The sequence below is a fragment of the Patagioenas fasciata genome, chromosome 6 (genome assembly GCF_037038585.1).
Source record: "Patagioenas fasciata isolate bPatFas1 chromosome 6, bPatFas1.hap1, whole genome shotgun sequence".
In the NCBI taxonomy this organism is placed as follows: domain Eukaryota; kingdom Metazoa; phylum Chordata; class Aves; order Columbiformes; family Columbidae; genus Patagioenas; species Patagioenas fasciata.
The window spans coordinates 15,041,439-15,069,351 of NC_092525.1; the positions used below are offsets into that span (position 1 = coordinate 15,041,439).

General features: G+C 53.4%; 1 protein-coding gene across 12 annotated transcripts in view; it reads left to right on the forward strand.

Moving 5' to 3' along the window:
* Positions 1-27,913, forward strand: part of CACNA1E (calcium voltage-gated channel subunit alpha1 E) — a 171,241-nt gene that overhangs the window by 62,739 nt on the left and 80,589 nt on the right. For 11 of the 12 annotated variants that reach the window (XM_071810004.1, XM_071810008.1, XM_065842408.2 and 8 more), the window contains 3 exons: positions 14,506-14,771; positions 22,370-22,476; positions 22,917-23,056. In XM_071810004.1, coding sequence (XP_071666105.1) covers positions 14,506-14,771; positions 22,370-22,476; positions 22,917-23,056 — 513 coding nt within the window. Of the gene's footprint in view, positions 1-13,611; positions 13,989-14,505; positions 14,772-22,369; positions 22,477-22,916; positions 23,057-27,913 lie in introns of those variants that run through there. The other variant, XM_071810006.1, reaches the window with a different exon arrangement.

The window sequence follows — 27,913 nt, forward strand, 5'->3', positions numbered from 1 at the left end:
CGTCCCTTTGTGCCCAGGGAACCTCCTGGCCAGCAACTTGGGAAGATTTGCACAGGGGAAATAAATTGACATATGGGCTCGGCATGTGCTCAGTGCCTTGTTATCTTTCGCGAACTCACCGGGGATGCCAGATGAATAAATCATGGCTGGGCAGGAAGCAGAGGGATGGCCTCGTTAATTGTGGGCTGGCGGAGCGAGTTCCTAGAACGACTGCTCGCTAATTAACTGCCTGGATGAGTACAGCTCTATTTCGTGGCAGGGAGATGAATCCAGAGCCCTTCCCTGCTCGTACCATGTGGGATGTGCTCCTTTCACCGCCCTCAGCTTCTCCATCGAGCAGTAACTCAAACACAAACCTAATATTTCTGGTTTTTAATGCAATGGGAATACGCAGGTGGCTGCCATTTCAACCTCTCTCTGTTTAATCAAGCATTTCCCTGGGCTATTAGGGTCCAATCTTTGCATTTCCCAGCTCCTGGATGCTCGGTTTGGGTGTTTCAGCCCAATTTACACAGGTTTTGTGTGTGTGCGTGGGAAGTCAAGTCTAAGGCAGGCGTCTCTGAGATTTTGGGCTGGGCTTTTTCCTCCTCCACTGGGCTCAATGCTATCAGGGTCTGGCTATGGGGCTCTCTCCTTGCAGTTGCCCAAGCCCGCAGCATGGTAGCCACATCACAGGAGGTGGAGATGCTGGTGCTTTACAGAAGCCCCTGGTGTTGGAGGGATGCCGGGCTCTGGCATTGGTGACAGACCTCGTATCTTGGTCTGGATCCGTACCTCTTCCAGAGTTAGGTGCCCTGATACTCCTCCAGTCTGCAAAAAACACGTGCCAGGGGCTCTTGCTTTAATACCAAACTCATAAAACGGTTACATTTCCCTGAAAGCTTTGCCAAAGTCTGGGCTGGTGTGCAGAGCCACTAACCCCAGTGCAGGAGATGTTCTCTGGATAGCACATGGGGGAGAAAAAGTAAATTAATTTCCTTATCTACAATTTTATTAGCAATAAGGCAATTTCCCTGTGATTTAGTTTTTTGGAAGGGCCCATCTTGCAGGCAGGCACGGGTTGACTCGCCCTTGGAGCCTGGAAGGCCTGGTGCTACCTCGGTGGGGTAGGTGTTCTCCCATGGCCCCAGCATGGTGGTGTGCATTAGATGGGACATGGGGGAGCAGGAAAAATGGCTTTTCTGCTCAGCTGTAAGCTGTGGCAGACCCAGGGGGATGGCTAACTTGCTCACAGGGTCAAGGCATGCCCAGAACAACTGCCTTTTGTTTGGTTTGTTTTCTTCTCCTTGTTGCTAAAACTTGAGGAGTTAGGGCAGGGTGGTTCAGAGAGGTCTGCTGCTTCTTCACAAGGCATCTGGCAAGCTTTTGGTTAAAACCAGATGTTGTGCAGCTGTTCTTGTGCTGAGTTGCAGTGAGGGTCTGGAAGACTTTTTCTTGCCAGTATCAGCAGGTCGGACACCTTCCAAGCCTCTGTCTCTTTTGAAATATGCTTTCTGCTTAAGACAGAATAAGAATAAGAGGGAGAAAATTGCCTTTCACTATTTTTTATGGGGAAACTGAGGCAGGGAGCAGAAAACAGTCTACCACATGCTGCTCAAGCATGTGCAGGGCAGTGGCTCTGTGGGAGGCTTAACTTTATGGTGAAGGGTTCATGTACCAGCTCACCTTGTTTTTGTGCAGGGGACTTAAGCCCAAGGTAGCCACTAAAACCTTTTTTCCAGTGTTCCAGCCTCATGCCCTACCCTCCTTGCCATGGTTCATGCGTTAGGGTCCGGAATGGAGATATCTGCTGTGCTTCGTTAAGGCTTGGCCTGCTGCAGCATGGAGTGAGCACGGTTAGATCAGTGACGTCTTTGCTGTGTATGCGTGGCAGCATTGTTTGGACTATGTCTGTCTGAGAGGGAGCTCAAAAGAAAAGCTCATTGTTGAAAACAAGCAAACGGGGGAAACCTCCTGTGGCTTCTCCAGGCTGAGCAACCACTTCCTCAGCTGGTGGTAAGGACAGGCAGAGCCGCCTGGGGAACATCCCAGAAAAGCCTCAAGCTGGGTTTACAGCAAACAGGACTCAAACCTACCTTGCATGGCTTCAAACCACGTGTGCACAGGTATTTGTTGAGTGTAGCTTGTGTAATTTGGGGAACGCAAGCTGTGCCCTCATTTTGGAATGATACCTACAGTGAGGATGTATGGAAAAGCTCAATTCCCAGATGCTGGGCAGGAGGAGCAGGAGCAGAGGAGACTGGAGGGAAAGCAGCTGGGTCTTGATGCAGTTTGGAGGTGATGGCGTGGAGGTGGGGTGCTGTAACTCAGCGTACCTGGGTGATGGGTGACAGGTTTTGGTGTCTGGGATGCGATGCACTCTGCCCATGGTACAGGACAGTGCTCCTGAAGGACTGGGTCACTAAAAGCCATCTCCTGTCTGGTATCATCTTGGAGTTGATGGTTTTGATGCTAGGAGCTTGCTAGGTCTCCCTTGCTGTGCTGTGATCCATAGTGAGATCCCAGTAGCCTGTGAGCCTGTGATCCATGGAGCAGCAGGTCAGGAGAGCTTTCTGCAGCTCGCTCGGATCCGGACCTGCAACACAAACTGTCTGGAGCAGAACGTTTCTGCAGCTCTGCCTCCGAGCGGTTTTATTGGAAGAAGTTAAGGGAACATAAGAAACTGTGAAAACACGCAGGGTGTTGCTAACAGATCCCAGGGGCTCTTTACGACTTGGCAGTCTCTGTCTGGTTATGTGCACACTCTGTATCCCAGATTGCAAGTGAAGGTGACTACTTCATATTTTTTTTTTTTAAAGCTTTTTTATCTTTTTTTTTTTCCTGGGTGCTGAATGAGACAAAGGGCCCCCTTGATGTGTGCTGGTCTGCCAGCTCCATCGCTGCTTCCCAGCATATTCCTGCACGCATTGCACCATCTGGGTTTAATTCTCTGCAGTGATGGAGAGGACAGGAGCACACATGGGACAGCACTGCCCCTTGCTCCTCATGGTGGTAAAATATCCTTATGCTTGGGGAGAAAACACAGGTTGGGGCTGATTTGGTATCAGTGTGGCCCTGGCTGGACTAGTGCCCATCACCCTGACTCTCCTTGGATCTGCAGAGTGTCTCCAGGTTGCCATTACACTGGTATCTCTGTGGCACAGTTTTGGGAGAGGTGTTGGGCGTGGTGGGTATTCCTGCCACCAGACTTGGGTACCTGGGAGCGTCCTTCATGGAGATGTGTGCATGTCTCCTATGCAAGTCCTCTGTAACTTAGGGTAAAGCAATTAACCTCTCCAAGAGCCTAGCAAGTGTCTCTCAGTTAAGATGACTCTCCCTGCATCTGTTTTGCCCTGCAGTAGGTGGTGCAAAGGGCTGTGGATGCGCTAAGCCTGTGGGCGATGAAATATGGTTTTTATTGTGGTAACTTGGCCTTGAGCAGCAGAGGAGCATCTCTCCTGGATGTATCCACCCCACACCTCCCTGTGCTCACCTCCCTTCATTGCAGACTGAGATTTTGATGCATGGGGAAGAGATTGTTTTCTGACCTGGAATGAACTCAAGTTCTGCTGAATGTCCTAGCAACAACATGGAAATAGCAGTATCTTTCCCCGAACTGCTTCAAAGTCTGGGTTTCTGGCACACCCTGGAGGAAGAAGAATTCCCTTTCTGAGTTAATTCAGGTGACTTTGCAAAGGGCTGCCAATTACTGTTGGTCCCAGCTTTCTGTGCACAGCTGAGGCCACTTTTCCAGGGAGCTGGGCTTGTTGGGAGCTGGTTGCTGAACAAGGAGGATGAGGCAGTTCCTGGTGGATGTATTAGTTTGGGAGCTGCTGCCTCGTGTTTTGTCACTGCATCCTGGCAGGTCTCATTCCTGCTCCCCTCGCTGGAGTCTCAGCTGCAGCTGGGGGTGTTAGAAAACTTTGTTAGCACATCTTGGGGCTGTGTTGAAGCCATGGCTGTGTTCCCTAGAAACTAGCCTTCTGAGAGAGCTACCTCCTTGGCCTGGAGCTGGCCAGGGCTCAGAAGTAAAGAGTTGCTGGGAGGTGGTGAGGTGGGAAGGGATGTCTGGAGATCACCTGGTCCATCACTCTGCTCACACAGGGTCACCTAGAGCAGGCAGGTTTTGAATATCTCTGAGGGTAGAGACTCCACAACCTCTCTGGGCAACCTGTCTCAAATACTCAGTCCCTCTCACAGTCAAAATGCATATAAATGGAGTTTCTTTTACGGCAGTTTGTACCCATTTGCATCTTGTCCTGTCTGTGGGTGCTACAGAGAAGAACCTGGCTCTGCCTTTACTCCCCATCATCAGGTATTTGTATGCATTGATAAGATCTCTCCTGAGCCTTTTCTAACCAGGCTGAGTGTCCTCAACTCCCCCATCATTTCTTTGCAGGGCAGATGGTCCAGTCCTTTGGTCACTTTTGCTGGAGTTGCTCCAGTAAGTCCATGTCTCCCCTGTCCTGGGGAGCCCAGCACTCTGGATGTGTCTCACTGGGGCTGAGCAGAAGGGAAGGCTCATCTCCTCAACCTGATGGGAATTCTTTGCCCAATGCAGCCCAGGAGGCTGTTGGCTACTTTGCTGGAAGAGCATGCTGCTCGCTCACAGTCAGCTTGGTGTCCACCAGGTCCCTCAGGGGACCTGCCAAGCTGTTTCCCAGCCAGCATAGAATCACAGAGTGGTTTGAGTTGGAAGGGACCTTCGAAGCTCATCCAGTGCCACCCCTGCCATGAGCAGGGACATCTTCGCCAGCTCAGGTTGCTCAGAGCCCCGTCCAGCCTGGCCTGGAATGTCTCCAGGAATGGGGCATCCACCACCTCTCTGGGCAGCCTGGGTCAGTGTTTCACCAGCGTAAAAAAATTCTGTGCTGTTCCTCTCAAGTGCAGGACTTGGCATTTCCCTCTGCTGAACTGCTGTTCCTCTGCCTGTTTTTCCAGGCTGCCGAAATCCCTCTGGATGGCAGCACAACCCTCTGCTTTATCAGTCCTGGTTTTAAACCATCTCCCTGCACTGAGCTCTGCAGGCGTGATTCAGTGCAGCACGCAGGCACTGCAACTGCTGCTGATGGAGACCCTCATCCTGTCCCTCTCCTGGAACAATCCAGCTTGTTGCCCCCTCCCAGGATCCCCCCACCCAATGTAGTTCTGATTTGGGGGCTGTCTGCAGGCCAGGAGATGTTTGTGGGATACACACTTTCCAGCGTCTCAAGTGTACGTGGTTGATGTTATTTTCTATTCACAGTTTCTAAGTTGTATTGCGCACCGCATTATTTGTATTTAAGAGATGACAGGGTAATAAGATAATTCAGGGTGGAAGGGACCTTGGGGGGTATCTAGTCTAATCAGACTATAACTTATTTTTCATTTAAATCAATGTTTTATGCTTTAAAACATAGATGATTTATTGTTGTGCACTCACAAAATGGCATTTTCTTCACTTCAGACTGCATAGTTTTCAAACTTGAGAAATGTTTTTGGCAGTTCGGTGAAAACCCAGCTGTGAGGATGAGTGCATGACCTGTCCCCAGAGAGGCTTGCTCTTTGCAGACTTATCTGTGCCATGGAAATGGCACTTCCACCTAACTGTGCAGGAAAGAATGCCATTGATGGGGAAGGTTCTAGTCCGTGTGTGTGTGGGGCACGATCTAATTCAGCTGCCTCTGAAGGGTTACGGCCTTTTCTTCTGCACAGGTCAGTCGGTTCTCTCTAGGTCAGAAGGTGTTCACTGCAATTTTGCATGACAAACATTAATCCCTGGCTTGAACCACTCACACTATGAGAGCGCTGAAAAAATCGATGTGAAAAGTTAAGAAGGTCCCCGAAGTTGTATTAAAGTTGCTTTCAAATGTGGCTCTTGATTTCCCAGGGTAGCCATCAAGAGATATTTCTTAGAAAAGCAGAGAAAGGTGTTTCTTGTCTCCACTTACCTGTTGCATGCTCAATGGGAAAGGCCCCTGCGATCCTTCAGTGCAGAGTTACGGGTGCGTGTCACCCAAAACACATTAATGTTCTGTTGGATGGCTGGTTTTGGGCTGGTGCTATGCACACCAGCAAGGCTCTAACTCTTTAACTGGGAAAGACATGCTGGCAAGTATCCCCAGCCATGGGGGACCATGGTGGCACATTGTCTGTCCCAAAACACATCTGAAATAGCCAGTGTTGTGGCTCATCTTCCCTTGATGATGCTGACCAGCTGCATGCGGGTTACTTGGTGGGAAGCTGCTTTCCTGCAAGCTTGGAGCACACCACCGTGGTGGGTGATGCTGTAACAAAATGCACGTCGTCTTCGTGAGCTCTGATACAAACCACAAGTCCTTTTTCTTTTTTTTTTGTCTTCAGAGGAGCTTCCCAGGGGTCATTTTTCCCCCCGTTGCAGCTCACGAGATGGTAAAATAGCAGCTAACATGCTGTAACTGTCCTCTCTGTGTATTTGCTTGGGTGGAAATAAACCTAAAAAATTCTTCAATGAACTTTTTTCCATTGAGGAATCATGCTCAGCCTTGCTTTCCCAGGGATGGGTGAGGGTGTTTGCGGTTGCAGAGGCTGTCGAGCTGATGCCTGCCTGTCACTGTGGCAGGGGGGACGGTTGTTTCACACCTTCCAGCACTGAGTAGCTTTTGGAGAGAGGGTTTTGCTCTTTGGCCTTTTCTCTTTCACAGGTTTAGGAGATGGAAGTGGCATCTCCTTCCTGGCTGCATGCCGGGGATGGGGCTTCTCTGGCTGTCTTGAGTATCAGCTGCTCTGTGTAAGTTCAGACTTGCAGGAAATTTTTTTCCAACACCTCCATCTTCTCCTGGCTCTTGTCCTGACAATGTAATTTTATTGAAGGCACCCTGTTTGCTGGCAGGTTGTTTCTGAGAAAGCTGAGCCTGTGCATTTGGCTTTATGAGACTGGAGGTGGTGAGTTTCTGGTTGAGATTTATTTCTATCGCTAGGGATGTTTGCAGCCCAAAGGCAGGAGGCTCCTCCGTTACTGTGGTTGCTGTGTTTGTCTGACTTGAGCTTTGCAGGGCAGGCAGAGGAACAGAGGAAACAGAGGATGGTCCTTGGGCATGGACTTGCCTTGTGTGGGGGAGAAGAGGAGATCTAAGGAAGTGAAAATCTCCCACTGGCTTTGTCAGGAGCTAACGCTGCTGTGCCAGGGAGGTCACAAGGATGCTGATGGAGAAAGTGAGGGATTTCTTCTGCTTCAGGTAGCAGAGAGGTTAAAAAGATGCTTTTAAAAACTCTCTCTCCAACCTTTTGGCAGGCTAAAAATAAGCTTGCTCGTGTTGACTGTCTATGTCTGGCTCCTGGGATGTCTTTTTAGAGCTTGATCTCCTCATTCCCATGCACACATAAAGCTCGGGAGCTCGGTGTTTTGGCTCTGGCAGGATCTGTCCCATCAAGTTCTGCGCTTGTGTGGCTTTGGTGGCAAGAAAGGAAATATCCTTCCAGGTTTGTGCTCCTTCCCATCCTCCTCTCCTCAGCCTTTTCTTATCCATGCTGCCCAGCCCTGGATCCTTTTGGCCACATCATTCTCAAATATTCCTATCTTTTCGCCATTGAGTCCTCCCAGGTCAGCCTCTCTAGAGGTGCAATGTCCCAAACTGAACCCATCAGGGATGGAGGAGGATGGAGAGGTTGTATCTCACCTGCTGCCAGCTTGGCTACTGCAGGGCTGGGATGCTCTGTGGCTTGGCCAAGGGGAGAGGTTGTGCAGAGGGATTTGGGGGTTGGAAGAGGGGAAGGAAATTCACTCTAATCTGATGGAAAAGGAGTAGCAGGCAGATAGCTGTTTTCTGGGAAGTGGCATTGCTGCATGTCTGCCCGGAGCAGCCAGGATGCGGCTGCAAATGCTAATTAGAGCCTGACTTGCGAGGCTAAATAAAGCAGTAAGGCACTCCAGGCAATTTATTAACGGGTGATTATTTCAGGCCTCTTCAGCGGAGCTGTAAAGCCTCCCAGCCTGGGATGCTTCCCTCCCGCATAGCATTGCTGTGGCCAGCACCGTGACAGAGCCACTCTGTCCCTTGGGTGCGATGCTTTAGGGAGGATGGGGGCTCGCCTGTCTCTGCCTGACCTGTCAGCAAACCCCTTGTGCTTGTTTGTTGTTGTACGCAGATGCTCTTGGTTTTGGTTTGGGCTTCTTTGGAGAGTACAAAGCCCTGTGCAGCCCGTGGGGAGGTGGGTGAGCACAGGTACTGAGCTGTATGGTGGCAGAGGGAGACCAAACATCAAAACTAATTCCTGTGAGTTTTGCAGGGCTGGATGCACAGCCCTGATGCACCCCCATGAATGTACAGAGCCAGAGGTTTCTTGGCTGTCATTTAAACCTCTTCCAGCTCTTTCAGCCTGCGACCATTCAGTTGCCGAATCCCCCTTTGATTCAAGACGCAGCATCCTTCTACTTCATCGGTAGCTCTGATGTATGAGCTACTCTGGTTCCACAGAGACATGGTGCGGGGGAACATCCAACTTCAAGGCTCTGTGGTGCGTTTGGTCACTTTTAGTGGCTTCAGGAGGTACGTGAGGAGTTTAGCTTGGGCTGCTTGTGATCCCAGAGCACTTTGGGCACTGGCGAGCCCTGGAGCTTGGGCCATCTGACCTCGTCTTGGTGCTGGGCTGCAGCTTGGTCATCTAGACACAAGATTACATTAATATACACAGCACCTGATCTGTTTTCTGAAATCCCGCCTGACTTGCAGAAACACCTTTAGCATGTCTCTCCTTTGCTCTCACACAGCAGATCAGCCACTGGGAAGCATCTGCATGAATGCTGCATGAGGGGAGGAGGAAAAGGGAAGGATGGGTTTTCCTCCAGGCTCTGCCTAGGGCTCCCTGATAAAATGAGGCTAATGCATGCAATCAGCTCTGGCATCTCCCCCCTAGAGAAGCTGGAGACTGGTGGGCCCTGCTGGGGTGTGTTGGGACATTATGGGTTTGGGAACCTTGAGCAGGACCTGCTCGGAACTACACCCGCGTTTGTGTGGCATTTTGCTTCAGGTTTGTGTTGTGCTTTTACTTGGCAGCTGAGAGCTGGCAGACGTTGTGAAAAATGGGGCCAGAGTTGCTCTGGGCGGGATTCTCTTATGCAAACACTTGCGGAGAGGTTAGGAAAAGGGATCTCTGGGGTGGGAATGCAAAGCATGCTGTGTCCTGTGTCTTGGGAAGGCTGGGTGAGAGCTGCTGTGGCACTGCTCCTTCTGCACCTCCATCACCTGCGCTCCTGCTTGTGACAGCTTGTTGGGGGGCAGATATAGCAACCAAAATCCCTGTTTCCAGAGGGTTATTCCTCTCCATCCCAGGAAAGAGGGGTTTGTAAGATTGTTATTCACTTGAAGATGTCAAGGCTGGATGTTGGACTCACAGGTCTTGGTAATTAAAACCAGCAGTGTTTGTGAATATGGGTGTGTTTTATGGCAGTGTGCAGCAAATTACACATTAAGCTCAAATCAGTTTCAAGTTTTTCTGCCACCTCTGCTGTGTGACACCTGATGTGGGTACTTCAGCCAAATGACCAGGGGGAGTGTGGTGAAGTAGTGGCAGTTGCTTAAATTGGGATGCATAGTTTATAGCTTGGTGTGAAATTTGCTAGCTTTCGCTAGTCTCCCAGCCTTATGATTTCTCAGTGCATAAATTACAGTGCTGCCCCTGAAGAATCAGTCCTCCAGGTCTGTTTTGGGGATGTGCCTGGGCATTTTTGCAAGAAGGTGATGCTTCTCTCTGTTCTTAGTGCTAAGGAAGGCACGTCCCAGTGAGGGACACAGCTTGGGGGGAGCACTGACTCGGGCAAGGCTGCTGCCAGAAAAGGTGAGCAGAATACAGAGAGAGGAACCACTTGCCCTGGCTTGGATGAGAGTTGCCCTTGCTGCAAAGTGGTGCAGCATCTCTGCAGTGTAGCTGAGGCCGTTGTGCCCGGCTGGGGGCTTTGTTGTCAGGAGAGGTGCCAATGGGGCTGTCATGGCCCTTAGCACAGCTGCTAACATCTGTGCAGATCAACATCAGGCAGAGACTGGTGTGGTCCTATCCTCTGGAGGTGCCATCCTGGAGCTGCTTAGACCTTCTCTACCTGGATCCTGGTGTCCATGGGACCTTCTCTGCCTGGATCCTGGTGTCCATGGGTGAGCTGCTTTCCCTGCTGCCGAGGTGCTTGACTTGGCAGGGCTTCCTCTTTGCAAATGGGGAAAATGTCTCTCCTTCATCCAGCAAGTAATGAATTTGTTCCTGGAAAATAACAAAAAAAACCCCAAACTTCCATTCCTGCATGGTTATAAACATGCTTTTGAGTCACAGCTACCCAGTCCCAGTTTGGAATTTGGCCAGAGCACTGTAGATGATTCTCTTTTGATCCTATTTTTTTTCCTCTCTCAGCACAGCTAAAGCCTTATTAAAAAAAAAAAAAAATCAAATCAGGATGCCAAAAGACACTTTCTAAGAGAAGTGCAGCCCAGCGGAGCTCCTGGGAATATCAGGAGAACCTGTTGCCCCTCCAGACCCTTCCTGGACTGCATTAGGGACCTGTCCCCTGCATGATGCTGTCCCTGAGATATGGAGCAGTCTCCAACTTTCTGAGCAACCCCTGGCTGGGCAGAGGATGCTTTTGACAATATTGCCTGTATGCAGGTGGGAGATTTTGGGTTGCCTGGGCCGAGCCGGTGGCAGCTCCGGTGACAGCAGAACCATGTGAAGGGATGCGATAGCTGCATGGGGGGCTTTGCATCTGCTTCCCGGCCCCCCGCGGGAAGGGCAGGCAAAAGCGGGGGGTTCGGCTCGGCTCCCCACGGCTGCAGCCGGTGGAAGCAAAGCCGGAGACCGAGATGGAGGGGCTGTAGGGAAGGGACAGCCACCGCTAGATGGCAATGGTGGAGCAGCGGCCGCACGGACCCGCCGGTCGCCGTGGTGGAGGTGATGAGTGGGCTTGGTCCTGCCCTGGGAAGGGGTATTCCAGTGCATGCGGTGATGTCCTGCCATGCGGGGTTGTGGCATGGCTGGGAGAGGGGAGGAAAACAACCAAGAATAAAGGCAAAGAGGAGGTTTGGGTGACAATATGGGTGTGAGGAGGGGAATTAGCCTGTCTCGGTAAAACCCAGCTCATCCCGAGCACCTTCCTGTCCTGGTACCTCCTGTTGTCCTGTCTTCTTGGATTTCCTTCATTCACACACACACACACAAAAAGAAAAAAGAAAACAACCCCGCATAGCTGGCTCTGAATCTCTGTGCCATTGTGCCGTGTTGAATCATGCGGACATCGGCCACGCTTCTCCCTGACTCACCGATCCCAGCGTGCTGGGGTGAGGGTCAAGACGAGAACGGCAATAAACATCCTGGGAAACCGAGCCTGCATCTCTTGGCATAGCCAGGGCCTTTTTAATTTTTTTTTTTTTTTTTTTTTTTCCTCTGTGTGTGCTTTCAATCTTCTCCTAAAGAGCTGCTTTCTCATAAATATCCCATCCTTTAGCACTGTCTGAGCAGGAGAGGGGCTCCCAGCAGGGTCATCCTGCGTGTTCTGCTCTGCAGCAGTGAATATAGAGTCGAGAGCGAAGCCCCGGGCCACTGCCCTGGCAGAGGTGTCCAGGTAAGGTGTGCACCCCTACTTCCAGAGGGCAGGAAGAACACCACTGCCTTCCTCCTCCTCGTGCCCATGCACTGAGGCAGGTGTGATGCCTCAGAGCTGCTCAGGGGATGCACGGAGAGTGCTCGGTGCAGCCTTCCTCATCCTCTGGGTACCATCTGGAACATTTAGGCAGTGTGCAGGCATATCTCTGTGGGATGGAAGAGGGCTGGGGGGATCGGGGGGAGCTGAGGCAGGAGCTCTGCAGGGCTAGGGTTCTGCTTCAGGTAATCAGCCCAGCCTTGGGCTTAATTAACAGCAGCTTAAAGGGTTGAAAGGTGGGAAGAGTGGCATCACTCCTGATGCCATGGTGGGTGTGAAGAGGCAAAGGGAATGAACCATAAGTCATAAATGATTTGTTTTGGGCAGTGTCTTGCCTGGAGTGAATTGAAGAGGCTGTAATTAGTTGGTAGCTGGTGTGGCCTCCTCTCTGCCATCGTTAGTGGAATAAAAGACCAGGGTCACTCTGGCTCACACCAGGTCTGGCTGGTGGCCTTGGAAGCGTTTCGGGAGGGATCTGCCCATTTCTACTCTGCTCCTTGCTGCAGTGTGGTGGTGGCAGAGCTAGGGGGGCTTGCTGAAACCCCCCAATTACACCCACCTCTGTTATAAGGTTAATCAGAGAGGCAAAGTCTATTAGGGATGCAGCAGATGGGCATCATGGTGAGCTCTCAGAGTCTGGCTGAGGTGGGGGGATGATTCCACAACCTTTTTTTGCAAACACTCCTCTCTTATTTTGCTGCAGAGGGCTTGATCTTCCTTGCTGAGCTGGCCTGAGGGCTTCTGGCAATGCAGGTGTGAGAGCCTGAGCCAAAAAGCGAGCCACATGGCCCTTTGGTCATGGTAGTGCCTGCAGGGTGGAGAAGTCCATGGTGAGATGCTGCCAGACTGCACTGAAGGAGCAGCCCTTGCCTAAATGCGTTAGTGATTTATGTGATTAAGGGCTCATATATGTGATTAAGAGCTTGGTATTTTTTAGGGTTTTTTTTATTTATTTATTTTTTGGGCTCTTTTAAGTGTTCCTGGCTGCCCCACAGCAAATGGTGTGTGCAGAGCAGGTTGTGGTGTTAGGGTGGACAAAGGAAGAGCAGCATGGGGACATGAGGTGTCTTATGATGCTCTCTGGAACTGCGGGTGTTCTTTCCATGGGAAGAGTATTGAGTATTGAGGTATTGAGTACCAAAGGCCCTGCCTGGGGAGCCCTTTGGGTGTGGAATCTATGTGAACAGCTCACAGGGTGTGTGCTGAGCAGTGAGGCTGGTGCCCTGCCTGTTGGGTAGGGAGAATATTGGAGACATCTGTACATGCCAGAAGGGCAGGGTGCGTTCCCCAAAGGTGGCTGGGCAGGCAGCCCCCACACCAGGGGACCCTGAGCATCCCTGGGTGACCTTGACACCTGCATGGCCGGAAAGATGAGGGTACAGCACCTGTCATGTCCTCTGTCCTCTGCCCATGGTGGGCAGTGGGAGGGCTGGGGGGAGCCAGGTCAGAGCCTGGAGTGGCACCGGGGACAGCCCCCCCCATGGCAGCTGCTGCAGGGACACATCCAGAGCGGGCTGTTTACACCTCTCCGATGAGCTGCTACTTCTTCTGGCCAACATCAAGTGTCAAAAAGCAAATACTGAGGCGGGGTGGGGGAGTACTAAGGAGGCTGATCTGTATGCGAGGGAGCAGCGGGGCTCTCCCCGGGGCAACTGCTATTATCAGGGTGGCTCCGGGGAGGGGAACTGCGAGCCCCGAAGTTTCCCGGGGAGGGGGGAATGGTGCATGGGGCTGGAGAGATGCTCTGTGCATGCTGAGATGGGGTGAGCCTCTCACCTCCCCTGCAGGCAGGGGGGAGGCAAAGCCCCCGCTTTGTCCCCTCTTTTGTCCCCCAATATAGCCACTCACCTAGGAGCACCCATGCTGCAGCCGGGGGTGGGTGCTTCTTGCAGGGTGGGGGCTCCCCCGTTGCCTTTGTTCCCTTCAGACCCTCCCCTCGCCTCTGACTTTCCTTTGCGGCAGCTCCCGTGCTTGCCAAAGGAATGCACTGGATGGAGCGAGGGAGCGAGCCGGGCGTGCGTGCGTGTGTGCGCGCTGGTGTGCGCCTGTCTTGCCTCTGACTTCATTAAAGCAAGCTGTCCCCGAGCTGCAGAGCCGCGGCAGCCTTTTAATTCCGTGGTCCGGCTCCTTGCAGGGAAAGCCAGCGTCGCCTTCGTGCTCTCCTGCCCTGGCAGCCAAAGACTGAGCATCCCTACCTGCCTGGGGGCTCTGCCCATCATCCCTGCCCGCTGCCCCGGGGATGGGTGGCTGGGCTCCGGCAGGCTGCTGAAGATGGAGTCAGGAGGAGGGAGTTGGACACTTGGCTCCAACTAGGCTGGACCACGCTGCAACCTGTTCCCCCCCCCGGGCCTCCCCTCCGCTGCTGTGCTGGGTGCTGTACCAAATTGCATCTTCTTTTGCGATGGGGCAGATGGAAGGATTTGGATCCTAGCCCTTTCCCTGCCTGATCTCTGCTGGCAGGTGGTCCCCGGGCTCACCTTGCTGGGAGGGGGGGGTTAAAAGGGGCTGGTTTGGGCTTGCAGGCAGAGCGGTGGGAAGGATGTGTCTGGATTTAACCCTTTGCTTTGTGGCAGAAGGTGCTGTGACCTCTGCTGAGCGGGCAGGACCAACTGTTTTTTTTTAGGGGGGGCGCGGGGGGGAAGGTTTTGGAGACAACCGGCTGCCCCCCATGCCGTGCTGCTGAGCCGGTGCCGCGTGTTGCTGCCTCTCCCTTCTCCACGCGGGTCCCCGCTCCCCCAGAGAGATGGAGGAGAGACAGAGCTGAGCATCATCCAGAGAGGAGGAGGGGGCTGTGGTTGGGACTGCACCCCACAACCCCTCTCTCACTCTTCTCCCTGCTCTGCTGCCTTGGCGGTGCTCCTTTGGCTCACCTGTGTGTTTTCTTCCAGGATGGCTCGCTTTGGGGAGGCAGTGGCTGGCAGGCTGGGCTCCGGAGACGGGGGCTCGGACCAGAACCGGAGCCGGCAAGGACCTCCTGCTCCTGCGGGAGGGACCCCAGGACCCTTCAAGCAAACCAAAGCACAGAGAGCCCGGACTATGGCTCTGTACAACCCCATCCCCGTCCGGCAGAACTGCTTCACCGTCAACAGATCGCTCTTTCTCTTTGCGGAAGAGAACATAGTCAGGAAATACGCTAAGAAGCTCATCGACTGGCCATATCCTTTCTGCGCCCCTTGCAAGCCCCCCCACTTACTCCCCGGATTTGCCTCGGTGGCCGCCCAGGACACGTGTGTGGCACTAGCTGGCAGGTAAGTGCCTGCCTTCTGCTCTCCTTCGGCGTGCGGAGAGGGGTGCCCTGTCCCCACGGGATGCTCTCCTCGCCCTGTTGCTGCTTCCTCCCCTCCTGTGTTCTGCTCAGTGCCTGGCAGGGAGCTGAGCCCCTTCTCCCCACAGGGAGCCCCCCCGGCCCTTCCTCAGGCTTGAATTTGAAACCCCCCATGCTGGCAGGGAGGGGAGCTCCAATCCTGGTTTAAGCCCGCATGCCTTAGGGTGCTCTGTGTGCATGTGGCTTGGGGGTTGTGGCCTTGCCTCTCTGCCTCAGTGTCTTGCTGGAGTTTTGCCACCCCACCCCACCCAGAGCCACCCATCCTGTTGGGGACAGACCCCCAGGAGCCCATGAATCTCCGGTTCCTGCTGGGTGGTGGCTTTGTCCTCTCCTGCACCTGCCTGCGTGTGCCCCCTTTGCTGTTGATCACACCTGGCAGGGCATGGCCATCTTTGTTATGCAGCCCCCCTGCTTCCCCACGGTGGCTCTGGGAACCAACTGTCCCCTCCCTGCGGCAGAGGGGATGATGCTGAAAATCTCCAGCTGTGCCCCCGGCCCCTTGAGGGGCTGGTGCAGGGCACCATGATTTATTCCAGGGACCCTTCTCTAGGGCTGGGTGGAGGTTACAGATCCCCCACTCCTTCCCTCACCCCTCTGTCCTTTCAGACACCCCCATGCGCTTCTCTCCCCTCCCGCCCTCCCTGCGGGTACCCCCGGGTACCCTGGCCACTGCCCAGCACCACAACGCAGCTCCCCATCCCCTTGGGCTCGGTGCCTCGCTGCCCCCCTGGGCTTTTCCCCCACCGAGGAGCTGAGCCTGCAAACTTCAGCGTGGCCACGCTTTGGCTGTAGGACCCTCCCTGTGCCGTTTTCTGCAGTGGTGATTACATGCAGCTCTTGCCGCTGCTGCTTTTTTTTCTCCCTGCAACTTGTTGGTGAACTTGCCGGCTCCTCCGGTGAGCACAGGAGAGCTCGCCCTGGTGCCAAGCAGCCATACCTTGGTCTGGTGCAACAGGTATCTCGGGGGAAAAGCCCTCCGGCCAGGTGCAGGGATGCAGGACAGGTCGTCCACCCTGCTGAGCATCACCAGGGAAATAATCCCCTTGCAGCTCTGGCGTGTCAGGTCAAGCCTCTGCCAGGCAGGGCCTGGGGAAACACAAAGCCCCCAGGGTTAGGGGGGTGACCTGGGGATGAAGGGGAGCTTGTGGGGGGCTGAATTCCCTACAGCATCCCTAAATCTGCCCCTGCTGGCAGCGGTGGGCGGCTGCAGGAGCGTTGGTGTGGTAGCAAGGATGGAGATGCGGCAGCTCAGCTGTTAGCCCTGCAGGGCAGTAGCCACACCGGCCTGCCTGCTTTTCCAGAATATGCCAAATTATTCACGTGCTTTTTCAGCATGGTGTGGGAGGGCCCTCACCCCTTCAGCTTTCATTTAAAGCAAGAAGGAGCTGGGGTGCTGCCGCTGACCTGGTGCTCCCTGCATGGGCCGGGGTCCTGTGCCGGTGTGATGTCTCATCTCCAGGCAGCTGCTGTCTCCTAGAGACTAGAGCTTCACCACTGCGTGGTTAAAACTCCCCAGCATTATTCTTTCCTGGAATTTGCAATGCATGAGGGAGATGGGCTCATTTTATTTTATTTTTTCCCAGAAGTAAGTGACATATCCCCATGTGAGTGCTGGGAACGGGTGCACTCCAGGCGCGGGAGCTGAGCATCCCTGGCCTTCCCCCGCCTGGCTGCCATCTCTTTCTAAGAAACTCATCCACCCTAGAGCTCCTCTGCACCACTTGAGCTCTTAAGGGCTTGTGGGTGGACAAAGCTTTTTGGTGATGAGTTTGAGGTTTGCCAGGAAAGTTGTTCCACAAGCAGCCGATACCTTTTGGTAGAACCAGGGAAAATGTGCGAGCATCTCAGGTGCCTGGCCCAGAGCCCATGGCATCTCTGCTGGGTGAGGGCGGTTTGGGGAGGCGAGTATTGGATTTTGGCCACAGTCAATGAGAACTGCTGGCCTCGGGAGGGACGTGGCCTGTTCTGGAGCGGGCATGGCACCCAGGAAAGCCAAGGGGGTTGGGGTGAAGCGCGAGGGGGAGTGGAGGCTCTTCTTCATCCAGCTCCAGTCGACTAGGTAATAGGGCTAAAAATAACTGGTGATTCAGGCCTGGATATCTGCTGGGTAACTGTATAATTATAACCAGCAGCCTCTGCAGTTTGGCTTCCCAGTGTAAATAGGGGATGATGCATGGAGGGGAAGGAGGAGAAATACGAGCAACTGGGATCAGGATGCAGCTCCGTGGGGAGACGAGGCTTTGCCGAGTTTCTCGCTGGAAAGCCTAGTGCGTTACCTCTGTTGGAGCTGCTCTTTTCACTGGTCCTGCTCAAAATGTGATGCTGTTTTGGCTGTAGGAACATCTACTCCTCCTCGTCCTTCCTGCTCTCCTGCTGACGGCCAGGCCTTTCGCCCTGATTTCATTTGTTTGACTGCCTGGAAAGCTGCAATTCAGTTAGCACACGAAGATGGGCTGCAGCTCATCTCTATCTGCTCCGTTCTTTATCTGCTTAATCGCATTTGACCTGGATAAGATCCCTCTCCCACCCCAGCAAGGCCAGATGACATTGTGTGGCTCTGGCTCCGTCCCCAAGGACAGCCTGTAGCTGCAGACACACACCGGCCACTGTACCTGTCCCCTGGGTTTGGTAGGGGAGAATAATGTCCATCGGTCCTCTGAGGACCTTGCTGTTCCCTTCAATGAGGGCTTTCTCTTATCTCAGCCCCTTTGAGGAACAAATCTTCAGTTGGGTTGGCCAAGAGCAGCTGAGGTGTCTGCAAAGCCCCAGTGCACATCCTTGGTCCAACACACGTGGAGATTTTGCTCCATGGGATGCACACCTGCGTGTGTTCGAACCGTTTTGCTCATGATGACTGCCACTTTGAGCCAGGCATGTCTGCTGCTCTGTGGGTACTGCCCCGTGGGGTCCCTGGCAGCGTTATGCCCCACCTGGGCAAGTATCATCTGCACCTTTGGTTTTGGCCGGCTGAGATTTTGGGTGGTCTTGGTTCCATGTGGGAACAGCTATTGCCATGTCATGCCGCCCTTGGGCAGCTCTCTCCTCGCGCTACCCAAGAAAGAAAATCTCTTTTATGTTTCTTTATTGTTTTTATTTTTTTTTCCTCCAAGGCTGTTTTCTATGCTCTTCATTCATCAGATTTTAAAATGTATTTTTTGGGGAGGGGCGAGTAGGTGTAATGGCAGGTCCGTCTTTTTGACAGCCGGGGAGAGCGAGGCTGCCTGTCAGATGGTGAATTTAAACAGAGGCAGCTGTTGTCATGGTGACGCCAAGTTGCATCCTGTTGCTGTGGCAACCAAAGTTAAAAAACTGATGTTAAGGCAGGAGAATCACATGATATTTTTTTTTTTTTTTTTTAAGAAAAAAAAAAAAAAGGAAAGGAGAGAGATTCGATTTCCAGTTTTTAAGTGCAGGGTGAGGTGGGGGAGAAGGAGATACTTCTCCACGGAGCTGTTTGCACGTGGCAGGTAGGAACCCACATACCTACGGCAGAAGCTCTGCCCTGACTGGTTCCTGGTGGCACCACCTTTGGTTTAGCCCCTAACAGAGACTGGACCACCATATTTTGGGGTCACAAGCAGCACAGTCTGTGGCTGTGGGGCAGGCTGAGCACCTGGTGGGTGGTAGGAAATGGAGACTTGAGTTTCTAAGAGATGCTGGATCTGGGCTGGTTGATGCAGGCAGGGCAAGGGGTTAAATCACTTCTGCCATTTTTGCTGGCCCTCTGCAGTAGGCTTCCCCAAGAGCCCTTTCAGAGATCCCCACATGGCCTTACTCCTCTGGCTCTTCTGCTCCTTCCCCAGCTGCGTGGCCAGGAGTAGGGACAAGGCGCGGTCACCAAAGTGGAGAGATGGAGGGGGGTTCTCTGCAGCTCCCAGCCCTTGCCCACAACTGGGGAGGGATTTATCTCGCACCCAGCCTCCTTGGGATGTTGCATCAACGTGCCATTAGCATCATAAATCCAACTTTGGTGTTTAGAGCTGGACACACTCCCTGTGTTAGCAGTGTAGATGTTCTGGGTGGGCTGGCTTTGGCTCCTGGTTGGGGAGAGTGGTGAAGAGGAGGGTCATAGCTAGAAGCAGAGATTCACCAGTGGCTGGACATCTCCTTGGTGTGCTCCTTGCCAGCCTCCTGCCAGGCCCACCAAGGAGCTCCAGCTCCAAGCATGGGGTTAGCCTGCAGTGCCTGCTGCATGTGGGCTTGGGCATGGATTTGGGGGGGGGTCCACATGGCCTGGGGGCACCTTCCCCACCTAAAACGCACCAGGAGGGAAGCATGGAGCTGCAGGTATGGTTTGCACTGGGATCGGCTGAGTTGCTAAGGAAACAAGTCAACGGTGCAGGGGAGAGAGCGTTGGGTAAAGGAGATAAATCAATAAGAAAAACCTATTTTTATTGGCTCCCTAATGATCCTCCAGGAGAAGCCAGACGAAGGAGGAGGGGAAGGTTGAAGGGAGATGAGGTTTTATTACTGGACTTGGAGGGAGGCGAGTGCTCCTCTGCGTTTTGGGTGGCTGGGAGGTTGTGTAATTAGACATCTAACGAGCAGGGAAACAAAGGAATGATGGAGCATTGTCCGGTAGGCTCCAGCCCTGAGCTGGGAGGATGCTTGCTTGACCGAAGTGAAGTATGAGGATAAAATTTCTCCCCATTCAGCCAGATGTTCCTGCTGTCCCTTGGGGAGGCTTTTCTTACCTGTGGCCTCTTAAAACCTGACACAGCTGGAGCTCCAGGGACTTGTTTCCATGGGGTTCATGCCTTGCAGCTCTCGCCCAGCTCCAGATGCCATAACCCAGGCCTGGATCCTCGTAAAAATGGGCCAGTGGTGTTCGGAGAGTCATTTTTGGCAGCGACCTCGTGCTTAGGGCAGCGATTGCCCTGTTTTCGTAGAATTGATGTCTGCTGACCCGCATGCCAGGCGCTTGCTGGAGGAGGAGTGGGGATGTGGTCCCGTGCTGGGGCTGTGACAGATGCGCATTGTCCTGGTGCTGTTGAGCCAGATGTTAGAGCCAGCAAGGACATATAGGGGTTAGCTGAGCCATGAGAGGTGGTCCTGAGCCCCTAGCTGCTGTCGGGCAGGACTCCCATGATGCTGGCGTTGGAAAAGTTGGGTTTTTCCCACTCTGGGTGTTTCCCCCGAAGGGACTCATGTCCTCAGGAGGGAGGAGGTGGCGGTAGATGCCCAGGATGCTCAGGAGGATTAGCTGTGCAGGGATGGACAGACGGACTCGCCACACTGTTGCCACACTTCTCATCTAGGCAAATGTGCCTAGTACCTGGGGAGCTGGCTGCGCTGCCCCACTAACACGCTGTTTTCTTTTCAGCCCGTGCTAATTGCTCGCAGACTTTCAGGAAAATGAAACAAAAAGACCCCAAATAGGCTGTCGACTCAGAGCCAAGTGCCGTGGTCTTTGTATGAGCTGAAGTGTGTGGCCAGAGGTGGGGATCAGGGAAAGTATGTGGCTTTTGCAGGAGGCGTGTGATGAAAACCTCACTTGTGTGAAGCCTCAGAGGGAAACTTTTGGTGTCTGGCCTCTCCCTGAGCACAGGGGATTCACGATTCACACCGAGGTCTAAGTCCACAGCAGCGAGCTCTGCAACCGTCTGTCTTTTGGTTTGCCTTTAACTTAGCAACCATTAATTTCCCTGAGTGGCCTTTTAAATTCCTTGGCTGGATCTTTCCTGGCTCTTCTCCCTGCTGGGCTAAATACATCTCAGCTCCCACCAGCTCTCCAGGGACTTGCTCTGATGCCCGGCCCTGCTCCCATCTTGTCCGGGTGCATGGGGTTGCTGTTGCTGGGATCACTTAATGGTTTCCAGTTTGCCATGCTTATAGCCAGCACTGGGATGTCTTCTCTTGCCCATGGGCTCAGGGCCACTGGTTTAAAGTATCTTGCTGTATTCGATGCCTTTGTCAGCCAGAAGGCAAGGTTGCAAAAGAGGAAATCATCCCTTTTCCCAGGGGTGATGGCGTGGGCATTCAGTACCTCCTGACCTGAGCGATGTGAACATGAAGTCACTGGGTCTGGAGAAGCCTGGTGAGATGGGAAAGGGCTCAGCTGGCTTGGGATGGTGGGAGTGTGGATGATTTCTTTATGCAAAAATCCATCCCAGGGGGGATCACATCCCCTTTCCACAGACATGAGCCTTGTGAAGGTGACAGACCTCTCCTGAGGTGGCCACTGATGCCAGTGGTGACAGTAATGTAGCTGTTGGGTTTTTGGCACGGAGTGGAGAAGGGGTGTGCTGCCTGCTGATGAATCTCACCTAATTTTGTTGTTGAGGACAACAGGGCTTTTGTTGCAATGATGTGGTAAAGATGGATGGGAGGTCGGAAAGATGTGGCCATCCTGTCATTTGGAAGCGCTTTGTTTTCGGGGCTTGGCAGGGGGCCAGGCAGGGGGGGAGCTCTGCACCCCCTCCTTGCTGCTGGTGGCCCCTGTGAATGAAAAGGCAGAAGGGAGCTGAGTTTGTGGAGCTTTTCTGGGTGTCAGCCTGCTCTTACCTCTGCCTCCCATCCCCACTCAGCTCCTCAGATACTCCGTAGGGAGTTGCCACCCTTCCTGAACTGAAGCTCAGACCCAGATGCCATCAGTGTCTTGAGTTGCGAGTGCTCACCCTGGTGCTCTGCAGCTCCCAGTGCAGCGTGGGCTCACCCTGCCACCCGTGGGGAGCTTGGCAAGGGACCCTCATGTCCCAGGGCATGTCTACCATGCCAACATGGGGCAGGTTGGAACCCCGTAGAATCATAGAGTGGTTTGGGTTGGAAGGGACCTTCAAAGGTCATCTAGTCCAACCCCATGCCATGATATCCCCCAGGACCTGCCAGGAATGCTCCATCCTCCTCGGGCCGTGCAGATGGTTCCTCCCAGGTACCTGGGCTGCTGATAGTCTTTGACACCTCCTGCTCCAAGCCCCATCTCCCACTGCTTCATCATGGAAGCGAGAAGGCAAGGAGCAGGGCCATGGCATCACAGTGACATGCTGTGCTGGGGAGAGCCTCTGATACTGCTAGGGACCATCCCACCCCTTTTCCAGATGAAGCCCAGCCTGGTCAGAGCCCAACTGTCCACCTTCATACTCATGTTTATCTCTGGGCTCCCACCACAAGCAGCATCTCTCTCCCAAGAGAGTTCACAGCCCAGCAAAAGTTGTTGGTTAATGTCCCATGAGCTTGGGAAGGAGGTGATGAGGCTCAGCAGGTCTTCAGTGAGGAAGGTCTTATACAGGGCTCTCAGTTCTCTTGTTACCCCACTCATTTCCAAACAGCACCAAGGTGGACTTCACCCTTCTGAAGGTGAAAGATGTGTGTGTGCATGTTCCTGTGGTTGTGGAAGCTAACAAGCAGGTGAAACAAGGGGTGGTCAGGGGTGGGCTGGAAGGCTGGGGACATCATCCACTTTTTCTCTGCTCCTTAACTCCCCTCCACTCCCTTCGAATACATGATCCTGGCGACCATCATTGCCAACTGCATCGTGCTGGCCCTCGAGCAGCACCTCCCTGAGGATGACAAGACACCCATGTCACGGAGATTAGTAAGTACCCCACATCTGTCCTTCTGTAACCTGTGTCAGGGGGTCTGGTGGTTCAGCAGGGGCACCAGCCAAAGGGAGCCACCCCATCCTACCAGTGATTTCCTGCTGGTTTTTGGGGGGGTAGAGCAGGAGATTTCCTCCAGGACCAGCTCCTCCAGCCTTCCTGGGGCTGCTGTCACATACTCTTTCTCCACAGGAAGGATTCAGGAAGGTTTCAGCCCCTTAAGAAGTGGGTGGGGAATTGGGACAGTGCTACTTGAGTAGGTTATAGCCCCCTCTTTTTGTTCCCAAGGTTGATGCTGGCTGAGAAAGGGCTGGGAAAACTCCTGAAGGAGAGGATGAGGCTGGGGAAGGTGGGGTGGGACATGAGTCAGGTCACTGTGAAATGGTTGGTGCTGCGTTTGCCTCCTCTCACTGTGTCACTGTTTCCTCTTTGGCAGGAGAAGACAGAGCCCTACTTCATCGGGATTTTCTGCTTCGAGGCTGGGATTAAGATTGTGGCTCTGGGGTTTGTTTTCCACAAGGGCTCATACCTGCGCAACGGCTGGAACGTCATGGACTTTATCGTGGTCCTCAGCGGGTGAGTTGGGTGGCACAGGGCCATTGGTGTGGTTGGGCAGTCGGGGACTTGTCCCAGTGGGGACACAAGCTCCAGATGCGGGGCAGGGTCCTGTTTTGCTGTTAGTGGTGGTGTTCATCACAATGAGGAAGAGCAGGATGGTTCCCTGTGCTGGAGGCTCCTGAGTTGGCTTTACTGTGGGCAGTTGGTGGTGGAACATAATTCCCTATCAGGCGAGGAGGGCTGGCTCTGAAGGCATCACAAGTAGCTTTCCTCAGCTGGTAACTTAGTGTCTGTCACCCACCTGGGCATGGGGCAAGGTGAAGATGAGATAGGAGCATGGCATGAGAAGCAATTGGACATGGTCTGGGAGAGGTTTTGGTCAAACCGTGCAAGAGGAGGGAGAAAAATCTCTCCTTGCATTCCCAAGCACTTTCCAGCCTTGGCCCGGTGCTGGGAGTTTGGGAATGAGGTCTGTCTGGTGCTGCATGCCCAGGTGACGCTCACTCAGCGTCCCAGCGTGCAGCAGTGATGCTGGGGGTGGTGGCACACGGAGCTTCACGGGTGCTGATTGTGTGACTGGTGGTGTCACCTGCCGGGGATGTGGCCCAGATTTGAGTCTTGCTTGTAGTGTAATGGGCTCTGCTGGTGACATAGAAACAAGCAGGGACATTTGGGCTTGTGTTAGCCAACACTGGCAATCAGCTTGAGCAGAAGGCCCCCAGGGTGACCCCCCTGGACCCTTTGCTGTGTGGAGGGCAGGTGGGTGCCTGCAGCCATCAAGTGATCCTGGGGAAAGGGGGCACCTGAATTGTGGCTGTTTCTTTTTGTGTGCTGATAGAAACCCTATGTTCAGAGGAGCTGGTTTGATGTGGACAAATAGATGGTACCTGTGGATCTCTGAGCACTTTATGAGCTCTGGGTGTAGATCAGCTGCAAGGCTGGCCAGGGAAACTGAGGCATGTGAGCCAGGTGAGATACCTGGGGTCTCTCCTGAGTTGCTTGCTGTGGAGTCCTGTCTTCTGGCTTGCAGGGTGGTGGCATCATGTGGGACGTGGCACTCATTTGGGTGTTTGCAGGAGGAAGGGGATTGCTGAGGCTGGTGCTGTCAGGGATGTACCTGTGGACACAGCTTGTCTGTGGTGGAGCCGTGCAGGTTGGGACCATGCTTGAGAGAAGGCTTGAGGAGAATGTGACCAGGAATGTTTTGATGGCTTTGCTGTGGGGTGGGACCATGTGTACCTGTTCTGACAGGGTTACTTGGGGTGCTGCTGGTGGGTGATGCTTCTCAGTGGGCAACAAACAGGCTGCCCATGGGCGGTGCAGCCATCGCAGGGGATGCTGCTGCCCCTTCTGCACCTCCAAAGGGATTCTTTGGGGAGGACTCGGTGCTGTGGGATGAGCGGCTGGGCAGAGCTCCTGGGCTGGGCAAAAGGTGGCCACATCCCTGCTCACATCTCTGGGGACAGCGTGGGACACGTGTCACCCCTGTTAGCAGCGAGGGCAGACGTCCCAGCCTCGCGGTGCTGGGCAGAAGGTGGGCAGATGGCTGGGAAATGCTCATCGGCCACCTCCTGGCATGGGCATCCTCTGGGGCTGGGGCCAAGGGGAAGCACTGGGCTGGGAGTGGGGATTCGCCATGGACCCCTCCCTGCCCTCTGCCTATCTGGGCGAGCTGAGTGTAACCGAGCCGGTGCTGAGTCAGCGCTCGGCAATTATTCACTCACGGAAGCCTCACCAGCTCCGTTCAATGCCTCGCTGGGCCATGTGCCAGGGAATCGATTGTCCATGAAGGGCTGTTAGTGCTGTGCCGTCTGCCCTGCCGAGAGCTGCCTGGTTCCCCCTGACGCTGCCGGTGACGATGTGCAGCCTCTCGCGGTCTGCTTCGCCACTGTCACCCGCCTCGCATCCTGAGGTTTGCTCCAACAGGATGAAACCCTCTCCAAGAATTGCCCGGCTACCTACCAGCTTTGCCCCAGCAGACCCAGCACCCACTGGTGTGGACTGTTGTGCATTCTGTTGTATGATGAGTGAAGGAGACAACCTGCAGGTTTTCATCCTGGACCAGTTTTGGGGACGATCGGGTCACTGGGGGATGAGCTGGACCAAGTCACAGGCTCCTCTGTGCTGCTCAGCTCTTGCTTTTGCTGTGTGATGCTGGCAAAGCCGTGGTTGCGCATCCCTTGCAAGAAACTCTTGCCTGTTTGATCTGCTGAATTATCGGCAAATTTCTTCAGCAAATAATCCTTGGCTGGCAAATGACTTGCAAACAGCTTGCGGGAGAGAGTTTGCACTTGGCGCTTCTCGCTGTGTAGGTTGTGTAAGGCGGGTGGTGAAGTCTGCACGGGGAAAGTGTGCGGGCGACCAACGGGTTTGGGATTATCTTTGCAGACTAAAACTCTACTCTTGATTAATAAATGAGTGTCTGGGCAGAGACTGTTGAGCTTGGGAGAATTAATGGTCATTGGCATCTTGTTGTGACTTAGCAAGAAGCAGTGGCTGTGGTGGAGGGGATGTTGCCATCATCAGAAGTGTAGGGTTGCGCTGACCGTTTGGGATGCTGACGTATCCCGTGATGATGGACCAGGGAGGATATCCACATGAGCAGAACCCACCCCAGGATCCATCCTAGAGGGACCCAGCATCACATTCACTGCCCCTTGTCCCTCCAAGGGTGACACAGGGTATTACTCTTCCTTTCTGGACTTATTTTTTGCCACGTATCTGATAGGAGAGATGCTTAATGCACATGGCATCATGGCCCCGGACACCGTATTGGGGTTTCCATGAGCAGTGGGATATCCTGAGCACGTTCTCCCTGGTGTAAATTAACCTGACAAGGGGCTGCTGCTGTGAGCAGCCTCCTGGGACCCTGTGGAGGAATGGATGGCACTGACTTGAGTTCAACTGGTGTTTGCTTCTTGTGTCAATAAATCCAGGTTTTTTTTCATCTCGGTGGAAATCAACGCCCACCTAAAACTCCCTGATGCTAAAGCTTCCACTGGGGAACTAATAGTCACATTTGTAAACCCGCTCTGTTTATAACCTGTGGTTTCCAAATCATCATCGCTGCCTGAAAAAAAACTAGCCTGTTCTCCCCCAGCTAAAAATATTTTTCCTCCAAAAACGTGCATGAAATACCTTCACTCGTTCTGAGGCAGAGCCGGGGAGGGGAATGTCTGTGTTTCCCCTGGGAGCTGGGGATGCTCGCCTTGCCCATGCATGAGCCAGACCTGGCCAGGTGCTGAAGCTGGACTCGTGACCTGCTCAATGCAGCATGTCCTGGACCAAAAGAAGGGGAAAACTGCTCAGAAATGATCAGAAAGGGCAGCGGGAGCTTGGTGACCTCTTAATTGGTGGTCCCAAGAGGTTGAAGAACCTTCAGCCACCAGCAACTGGAGCATCAGCTGTAGCGCATAGAGACCAAGGACACCTCAGCAGCCAACCTTATCTCATGCTATATTTGATGATACTTATGGAAAAAGAAGGGTTAAATTCCCTCTGCAAATATCCAGGTGGGTGTGTGCTTCAGGCACTCCAATGACTGAGCATCATAGCACCTTGCTGGCTTTTTTTTTTAAATGCAGTTGCAGCGGTAATACAATAACAAGTTACGTGAGAGGTGAAGGGGTGGGGGAACACTTCTAACAATGGAAAAAAAGCAAAATGGAACTCAAAACGCCCTTGTGAAGCAGCTGCTGTAAAACCTGGATAAATACACCAGGGTTGCTAAAAGGAAAAGCTGGTGTTGGGGTTTTTTGGGGGGTTTAGTAAAAATCACTACACCTGGATGCCTTTGGTGAAGTGCTTAGGCACTGCGGTTTTCACTCAGGGATTTTGTGGGGTGGAGTGTGGCTAAGAGAAGGCAGGAGTGGACAATCACTGGCAGTGCTTCCCATTCCTGTAGCAAACCTGGAGCTTACCAGAGGGGTACCAGCCTGTGCTGGTGGAGGAAAGCCTGGCTCTGCAAGCCATGACGGAGCACGAGGACAAGGAGGGCAGGCTGGCTTGTTGCTCATTGTGGTGCTACCTGGATTTTGGGATGACCATCCTGGAAAGCACCCTGTGCCCTTTTTGCAATTCACGTGAACTCTCCCATGGCAGAGACGAGGATGCTTTGCCCTCTGTAATTCGTTCACCTTGTGCAACCCAAATTCTGCTTGTCTTAGGTGATCTTTTTGTTCTCAGAGGTCCAGAGATGGAGGCAGAGGCGTCTTTGAATGGGTGCTGACAGAAACTCTGTGCAGGAACATTAATATGCTGAATCCCCTCATGATTTGGGGTGCCAGTCCCCAGCAGCGTGCCTGGCACCCTGTGTGTGTGTGAGAGCACATATGTAGAATAGTAGAATAGTTTGGTTTGGAAGCATCTTCAAAGCTCACCCAGTGCCACCCATGCCATGAGCAGGGACATCTTTACTAGCTCAGGTTGCTCAGAGCCCCATCTAGCATGGCCTGGGATATCTCCAGGGATAGGGCATCCACCACCTTTCTGGGCAACCTGGGCCAAGGTCTCACCACCCTCATAATAAAACATGTACACAACCCGATGTCTGCTCTATCTCCTACCCCCTTCCCAGCTCTTTCCTTCCAGGACAATTAGTAGAGTGTTCAGTCTTTCGTTTGGATGAATAATTAATTCACTAGCTTTGTGAATGATTCATGTGCCATATGCCATGGTGTTGGGATGTGCCTGACATCAGCACCTTGTACCAGGGTGGGTGACAAGGGAAAAGGCTTTGCACTACTGGGATGGGTGGTGGGGGAGGGATGTGGGGTAAAGCCTCAGCCAAGCTGCGATATCCCCACGTGCCATTTCTTTGTGCTGCCGCAGACCTTGCTCTGGGAGAGGAGTTGTGGGGTAAAAGCCTGGCTTTGG